Source organism: Arachis stenosperma, chromosome 7 (genome assembly GCF_014773155.1).
Source record: "Arachis stenosperma cultivar V10309 chromosome 7, arast.V10309.gnm1.PFL2, whole genome shotgun sequence".
Taxonomy (NCBI): domain Eukaryota; kingdom Viridiplantae; phylum Streptophyta; class Magnoliopsida; order Fabales; family Fabaceae; genus Arachis; species Arachis stenosperma.
The window spans coordinates 75,678,174-75,687,407 of NC_080383.1; the positions used below are offsets into that span (position 1 = coordinate 75,678,174).

The 9,234-nt window shown below is 35.4% G+C and overlaps 1 protein-coding gene across 1 annotated transcript; it reads left to right on the forward strand.

Annotated features, from left to right (window-relative positions):
- Positions 1–2,952: 2,952 nt before the first annotated feature.
- Positions 2,953–8,995, forward strand: LOC130941303 (serine hydroxymethyltransferase 1, mitochondrial-like). The gene is made up of 15 exons (XM_057869754.1): positions 2,953–3,194; positions 3,285–3,329; positions 3,436–3,522; positions 3,773–3,894; positions 4,002–4,078; positions 4,588–4,712; positions 5,689–5,781; positions 6,376–6,468; positions 6,563–6,760; positions 7,173–7,277; positions 7,424–7,489; positions 7,662–7,739; positions 8,169–8,280; positions 8,367–8,477; positions 8,577–8,995. The coding sequence occupies exons 1-15, from the start codon at positions 3,123–3,125 to the stop codon at positions 8,720–8,722; spliced, it is 1,530 nt and encodes a 509-aa protein (XP_057725737.1). The 5' UTR covers positions 2,953–3,122; the 3' UTR covers positions 8,723–8,995.
- Positions 8,996–9,234: the final 239 nt, after the last annotated feature.

Consider the following 9,234-nt stretch of genomic DNA (forward strand, 5'->3'; position numbering starts at 1 on the left):
CGAGTGTGTTTTGCTCGAAGGAATAAGGAAGGAGAATAGGAGATGGTGAAGCGCGTTTTCTTTCTCCCCTTAAGCGCGAAACTGCGCCGTTTCATTCAAACCGGGCGGTTCCAGTTCCGGTTTGACCGGTCGGTTTTCGACCGATTTAACAGTATATATCCAGTTTTATAATTTCCGGATTTAGGCATTAGACCAAACCGTTTATATTTCCGGTTCGCAGTTGAACCGGTTGGACTGGCCGGTCCGGTCCGATTTTCAGAACATTGCTCATATAGTTTCTCTTGAGCTTAGCATAAGGACATGCTAATGTTTAAATGTGGAGAGATTGATAAACCACTATTTTACGGTTTATCTTGTGCTTAATTTAGTGGTTTTTATCCATTATTCTCACATTTATTCATAGAATTTGCATGTTTTACATTTTCCTTCCTAATTTTGTGCTATGATTGAAAACATGCTTCTTTGACCTTAAATTTGCTAATTTTAATCCTCTCTTATTACCATTCGATGCTATGATACGTTTGTTAAGTGTTTTAAGGGTTTATAGGGCAGGAATGACTTAGAGGATGGAAAGGAAGCATGCAAAAGTGGAAGGAATACAAGAAATTGAAGGAATTGCTAAGCTGTCAATCCTGACCTCTTCATACTAAATCGAACATAACTGGAGCTACAGAGGTCCAAATGAAGCAGTTTTAGTTGCATTGGAAAGCTAACATCAGGGGCTTCAAAATGATATGTAATTTGCCATAGTTGCCATGCAGTTAGGCGATGCGCACGCGTAGATCACCCGTACGCGTGACCTTGCAAAAGTTCAGCAACGCGTACGCGTGACAGAGCCACGTGCTGCACGTATCAGAAATTGTTGGGGACGATTTCTGTGCTGTTTTTTTTCCCAGTTTTAAGCCCGAAAACACAGATTAGAGGCTGCAGAGTGGAGTAGAATGGGAGGCATTGAATCATTCATTCACACTTTCACACACATTAGTTAGGTTTTTAGATGTAGTTTTCTAGAGCCTCTCTCTAGGTTTTAGGTTTTTTAGGTTTATTTCTTCTCTAATTCAGATTTCTATGTTGCTTTAATTTAGTTTCTCTTCTACATTCTACTATTCTAGCACTCTAGTTATCTATTTGTCTTTGTGATTTTCTTATTTTGCTAATTTGGTTTATGAACTCTTCATGTTAGATTCAATTTCCTTTTTAATGTAATTTGAGGTATTTCATGTTTATTGTGTCTTCCTTCATTTGTTGGTATTGATTCCTTGCAATTGGTTGTTTAGATTTAATAGTCCTTATTAATTTTCTATGTTCTTATTTTGTGCCTTCCAAGTGTTTGATAAAATGCTCGAGAAGATTTTAAATTAGATTTTCTGTTCTTAACTTGGATTAATTATTTAGAGACTCTTGAGTTATCAAAAGTCTTTTGTTGATTGGTAATTGAGACTTGCTAGTTGGCTTAGGCTTCACTAAATCTAGTCTTTGATTAGGATTTGTGAACCTAAGTTGATTTTGCTCATTTGACTTCCCTTCATTGTTAGAGGTTAAATAAGTGAAAGTAAAAGGCAATTACCATCATAATTGATAATGATAATTAGGATAGGACTTCTAATTCTCTATCCTTGTTAGGAGCTTTCTTAGTTATTGATTTATTTTCTTGCCATTTTACTTTCTTGTTCCTTATTTCAAAATCCCAAAAATATACTTTTTCATAACCAATTATAAGTACACTTTCCTGTAATTCCTTGAAAGATGACCCGAGGTTTAAATACTTCGGTTGATTTTTATTGGCTTTGCTTAAGTGACAAACTATTTAAATTTGATCGAGGTTTAATTGTCGATTTAGATCTATACTTACAACGCGACTATCTTTTTGTGAAAATCTTTACCGACGATTTTTCTCCATCAGTCCACTTAATGGCAATTCTCTTCTTCTTAGGCGCGCGGTTTGAAGACGACTCTCCTCTCATCTGGACGCAGGGGCATGGCTGGTGATGACAGATCTGAGGAAGCTGGTGATGGCAGAGGCATGGCTGGAGTAGTTTCGTCTTCATGCAGTAGAGACGACAATGTGGGTGCAGTGGCGATACGGGTGCAGGTGACACCAATGCTGTGAGAAGCAAGCACGGAGCGACACCAGTGACTCAGTGAGAGGAAGAAGGTAAGCGGCGATAAGGGAGAAAGGAAGAGGAAGAAAGATGGAGAGGGTGAGATCTGAGAGAGTGAGAGTGATCTGACGAGAGAGTGAGGGAGTTACGCAAATGCGTGAATTAGATTTTTTATTTCCATTATAATATATATATATATATATATATATATATATATATATATAGTTAAGGATATTTATGTAATTTTATTTATACAGATATTATACAGGTATCATGGGGCGGGTACCTCTTTCCCTATCCCCGTCTCATTTATTAAACAGATATTTATCTTCCGTCATTGCAAGGAGAAAATGATCCCAAACCTGTCTCCGACGGATAAATTCTCGCAGATACCCACCAGTCCAAAAAAATTGCCATCTTGGATTTTCTTTTCCTTTTAAAATCTATTTATTAAAAAATGAATAATAGTTTCCTCTTCAATTGGTAAAATTATTTTACATCTTCATTTGAGTAGCTCCCACGGTACTCCGATGAAAATATTATAATTGTCTTCATGTGATAATTTTTCTTTTTGACCCTTGGATGATGGATTGAAGGGTTAGATTTTGATATGTTAAAAAAGTGTCCTTTTTATTTGAAATGTGGCCAAATTAATAAATCACACTTTTATACAAAGGATCTTCATAAAAAAATATTTTTTACATCTTCATTTGAGTAGCTCCCAAATTATTTTTGGTAGTTAAACTTTGGTGCTCAGAGCCACAGAACATTACCTATGCCCATTTGTTGTTGTTATCCCCCTTGCTCGCATTTCGATTTACACAGTAACCAACCAACCATCAAAGACCCCACATCACTAGTTTTCTAGTATTTTTCTACAAATCAGAATCGTCACCAACCCCCTTCTGCACCCACCACCACCGCCAATATATACACACACACCACTTTGCGATCCACCACTCTCATTGTTGGTGAGTAAGTGCTGTGTCTCCCAAGAGAGAGAAAAGAAAGAAAGAAGCAATGGCCATGGCTCTTCGTAGACTCTCCTCCACTCTTAACAAACAAAAACAAACATATTCCCTTTATCGCATGGTATCCATTTACCAAACAAACTTCCATGACAATTTATTTTGCATTTCATTTCATTTCATTGAAATCTATTCTCTCTGTTTTTGCTTGCAGTCTTCTTCTCTGTCGCCGCAAGAGAGAGACAAAGCTCGCGCTGCCGTAAGCACCCCGGAGATTCTCCCTTCCTCTCTCTTATTCTTGAAAATCATGATTCGCTTTTTCACGTTTCGTTTTGCTCGCGTTGTGCTTCTGAAAATTATCGCAGTGGGTGAAGCAGCTCAACGAGCCTCTCGAAGTCATTGATCCTGAGATCGCCGACATAATCGAACTCGAAAAAGCTCGTCAATGGAAGGTGCCTTAATCTAACTGCTTCTTGGCTCGTAATTTTTAAACTTCAAACCATGTTTTATTCAGATTGGAACGTAACGTTTGTTTTTTTTTTTTGGTTTTTTTTTTAATAGCTGATTTGTAGTAATATTACCAAAATTGAAAGCGACTTTTGATCATTCATTATAATGAAAATGTGCAGCATATTATATTTGTCTATTTATTTATTTTATGCTAAATAAAAGATCTAAGAAAGTGGCGTTTGGATTTGTCAGGGGCTGGAACTTATACCTTCGGAGAACTTCACGTCAGTGTCAGTGATGCAAGCTGTTGGATCTGTGATGACAAACAAATACAGCGAAGGGTATCCGGGAGCTAGATACTACGGAGGAAATGAGTATGTGCATCTTCTTATGAATTTGAAATTATGAACCCAAAGTCATAAATTTATATATGCTGGTTTTTTTATTTTGGGTATTGTCCATAATAATGTGTGTATTAAAGGTACATTGACATGGCCGAGACCTTGTGTCAGAAACGTGCACTTGAAGCTTTCAATTTGGATCCAGCAAAATGGGGAGGTACATTACACTAAATTGAGATGGCATCTAGATGTAATTTCGGTTGTGGTGGTGTGTTATTTATTTATTTTCTTGTGCTGATATCCACTAGCAATGGTTTTAAGATTTAGCCATGAGTTCTCTAACTTAATATAATATTTTTCTTTATAAGTAATTGGACATGTGGCTTTTCATGACTGATGGATGTTGAATTCATTGCCTAGCGTTTTGGTTTCCTGTTTCTAAATTCTCAAGATCACAGTTTTTCATTGCATCCAATCATTGTACTTTGTTTATCGAGTGGCAGCAACCAGGAACTTTTAAATCTATTGGAGGATTGTCTCAATACATAACTCATTGGGTATTAATATCAAGTATGGCATCAGTTTTTGAGTTAAATAATATCTAAACAATTATTTTCACTTCTCTAATTCATTCATGCCTTTTCTACTGTTTCCCTCTACAACTTAGTCAAACATAATTTTGATAGTTTGCTTTCTTGGAAGTCTTATATTCTCTGCTTTTGACAGTTAATGTGCAGTCATTATCTGGCTCCCCTTCCAACTTCCAAGTTTACACTGCTTTATTGAAGCCTCATGAGAGAATTATGGCACTTGATCTTCCACATGGTGGGCATTTGTCACATGGCTATCAGGTTATGTTTTGCTTCTGCTTATGGTTTGTGGTCATTGTATTGTCCCTGTTACCTTGAGTTGATAATCATAGCAAGTCTGTGATAAGTCATAGCTAATAGCTCATTTTTTTAAGTGTTGTTTGAACAAAGAGGTAAGTGAACAATATATGAGTTTGGATCAAATGAACCGGTGTATATTAAGTAGATGTACACTGTCAAATAAGTTTTTATCGGAGTAACCTTTTACAATATATATGAGGAAAAAGTACAAATAAGCATGCTACGGAGGATACAAAAGCTTGTCAAGTAAAGAAATACAAGAAAAAAAAAACATCTAAAAAGAACAACGTACCCTGTCATCTACCAATTACAACCAAAATGGAAGGGATAATGGACTTTATTGATAAAGTTCTGATTACATTACCATCCAAATAGACTAGTGATCTTATATTAATACAATGACTTGAAGCAATCTAAACAAATTTCAATAGAGGCAAAACATTTCTAAGCATATTGGCAAACTGCAAGTAAGGAGTTCCACACGCTTTGATCTCCCCTAAAGACTTTAGTCATACTTCATTAACAATCTTTCACTAACATTCGGCTATACTATCTCTTAAATTATTGGACCGTTGTATAGACTATGGATTGTAGAAATAATTTCGGTATCTCAGCAGAATTTTATTTTCTGGTTATACTCCAAAAATCAAAATGCACCTCTTTGCTGCTTTGTATTCATATCTATTTTGTTGTTAAATAATTATTTTATAAACACTTTATTCACTTATTATCATTGCTGAATGTTGTCCTGTGTTGTTTTAATATTGTCTGGACAAAGTGGCAACTCTATCTGACTAACTGATCATGGCAAATGCCATTGCTGAAACTTTTATGCAACACGAGTTTGGTTTTCCTTTTATCACCCGAATAAAAAGTATTAAATCAATTTCTGTCATATTTATCCGTATACAAGTTACTACTATTTTCTCTTATGCAGACTGACACCAAGAAGATATCAGCTGTATCTATATTCTTTGAAACAATGCCATACAGATTGGATGAAAGCACTGGTTATATTGATTATGACCAGGTAGGCAGGTACCATTTGTTTCTGTTCGTGAATATTTCCTCTAATGGGTGAAGTCTTCTCATCAGTCAGCGCTGCTTCAATAGCTATCACTATGGCAGCAGCTAAATAGTTTCTTGTCTGATGTTTAGTTTTGGATGTATCATTGGAAATTGGTGTTAGCTCATTAACATATAACAAATTGGGGCAATTGTGAATTTCAGATATATGGGTTTTAATTTTACTCTCCAATTAAGTTTTTTTGTTTCCAATTCTAATGATTATTTGCCATTTTTTTAATTCTTTTCAAAGTAAAAACCTGCATCATGTATCATTACATGTCATTACCCTGGTGCATGCTCATTCTAATCTCTCAATATTTAATCTTTTCATATGCAGGTTCAGAATACTGTGTCCTCATTGTACATGATGACACAGCATTCATCATTCTGCCATCTATCATTGATTGTTACATTAGTTTTCCTAACAAATGAGGGAGAAAGGTTCCTGAGCTTGTTGGAGAATTATATTTTCACTTATTCTCAAAGATTATGCTCTTTCAAGCATAATGTGGGTTCTGCCTTTTCTATAACAATTGTACTCGTTTAATATCTGCAGTTGGAGAAAAGTGCTGCACTTTTTAGGCCAAAATTAATAGTTGCTGGTGCCAGTGCTTATTCCCGCCTTTACGATTATGCAAGAATTCGCAAGGTAAATTTTATCTAATTACAAAAGATAATTTATTTTATTATTTAGAAGAATTAGGTGGTGATGACATTGTATCTTTTGTGATTTATTCTTATAGGTCTGTGATAAGCAGAAGGCAATTATGTTGGCTGATATGGCACACATCAGTGGATTGGTTTCTGCAGGTGTTATTCCTTCTTGTTTTGATTATGCAGATGTTGTGACAACCACAACACATAAGTCACTCCGTGGACCACGTGGGGCTATGATCTTCTTCAGGAAGGGTCTGAAAGAGATAAACAAGCAAGGGAAGGAAGTGAGTCTATGGTTCTGAATTTATTGATATATGGAATCAAGAAATTAGAAAATAGGGTAAAATAAACTACAATTATCCTGTGAAGTATACTCCCATTTCAACTTGCTGCCCTGAAGTTTTTTGCTGTAAAATGCTTGATTTTTGAGTTAAGATCAACATAAAGGTGGTTTGTGGATACTAATGAAAGCAATACTATGGGGCATAAAAGTGAAGAGTATTTTAGTTTAGGAGCGTTATACATGATATATATTTTACCTTACACTTACGAAATATTAGTTCCCAGTTGAAGTAGTTGTTGACTGTGTTTGTCGATGATTAGTACTATATTTAATATTTTTGTGTATAAATTTCTTGGTATTTTGCATTATCTCTAAGTTGGGTAGTTCTTCATTTTCTGAATTTCATACTACAGGTGTTCTATGACTATGAAGATAAAATAAATCAGGCTGTTTTTCCTGGACTTCAAGGTGGTCCACACAACCACACAATTTCAGGCTTAGCAGTTGCACTGAAGCAGGTTCTTAAATAGTTTAGCCAAAGAAAATATTTTGTCATTGTTTTCCTTGCAAACACCAATATAATATTTTCTATAAAAGCTTAACAAATCTCGTGCATCTTTAGGCTCATTTAAGTTTGGTTCTTTTTCCATTTCTGTAAATTTAGGCTATGACACAAGAATTCAAGGATTACCAAAAGCAAGTTGTCAGTAATTGTGCGGTATTCTCACAGGTATTATGAATGCCTGCAATTTTTTTTTCCCGAGAAAAAAGAGAATTCTTTGTATCAGTCTATGAAGCTATAAACTGTTTTTAAGTTTATCTTCTAATTGTTTGGAACTTTGCCCAAGTGTCTAACTAATTTGGGTGTAATACCTGATGCTACTGTGTTGATTGAACTGCAGAGTTTGCTAGAGAAAGGCTACGATATTGTATCTGGTGGAACTGATAACCATCTATTGTTAGTGAACTTAAGAAACAAGGTAAAGGGTTTTTTCTCTGAAAATATTATGGTAATATTTTTATTTCACCAAGAATTTGACATCGTGCCAAATTGTTTGTCCGTGTCAGTAAACTGGTTCAGAACAACCTATGTATGTTTAGTTTAAACATGCATTAGATACGGAGAATGGAAATAAGATACTAGAAACATCTCATGCTTTTATCAAGCGTTTTTTTCCTTGAGTTATACAAGTGTCTTCGAACAAACAAAATTTACCCAATGATTATACCAATTCATTTTGGCAGTAGTTTCATGTTTAGATGTGGTACTTACGGAGTTACAGTATATACATTTCTAATCCTAATTGCAACAGATGTTAAAGCTTATATAGTGTTTGTTTTGATGTGTACATTAGTTATATTTTATAGCATCAAGGGAAAGCAACTTCTAATTACATGATATTTGATAGGGCATCGATGGCTCAAGGGTAGAGAAGGTGTTAGAAGCTGTTCATATAGCAGCCAATAAAAATACTGTTCCAGGGGATGTGTCTGCTATGGTTCCCGGAGGCATCCGAATGGGTACAGTCTCTCGGAGTCTCAATGACCTTTTTCCTGCCTATTAGGGGACCTATGATTATATTGTGATTATTTTATTCATGATTCAGGGACCCCTGCTCTCACATCAAGAGGGTTTGTTGAGGAGGATTTTAAGAAAGTAGCTGAATTTTTTGATTTAGGAGTCAAGTTAGCCTTACAGATTAAGGCAAATACCAAAGGTTGATCCCTCATCTTCTTTAGCTGCCATAATCTGAGGCATTGCAGGATACCACAGCTTTCAATCTCACACACTTTTCATCTCTTATTTTATGGTTCAGGTACGAAGATGAAAGATTTTGCTGCAGAAATGCAATCAGATGCATACCAATCTGATATTGCAAAGCTCCGTCATGAAGTTGAGGAATATGCAAAGCAGTTCCCCACAATTGGCTTTGAGGTGGAGAAAATGAAGTACGGTAATTGAACATGTTATATGACATATGCTTGGGAGTTGAATTCTGGAAATAACAGGTGTTGCTTAATGGCATTGTACCTACCGAGGCTTGATACAATTTTGAATTGTATTGTTGCCCATTACCAAAATGAAGAAAGGGAAAATTTCCTTCTATTGTAGAGTTTAGCATGTTCTTCCAAAGTTTGAGAAAAATTATTATTGAATTGAAAATGAAAATTCCCTTCTATTGTCGATTGTTGTGTTGTGGTTTTAGGCTTTTAGTTATAAAATTAGATTGCACAATTGTTGTATGTTGTTACATTTGCATAGATCGTACCTGCTATTAAGGCGTGGTACATTTGGCAAATTTCGTGGTAAAGAAATCAGGGTGTGTAAGTGTATTGACTATTGAGTGGAGCTAGTAAGTGTAATATGCACGGTACAACTACAAAGCCTACAATTAATGGGAGCAAAATAGTATTTTAAAAACTTCTGGTGATAATACAAAAAAATTTTTAGATGCATCAAAATTAAAACTCAAC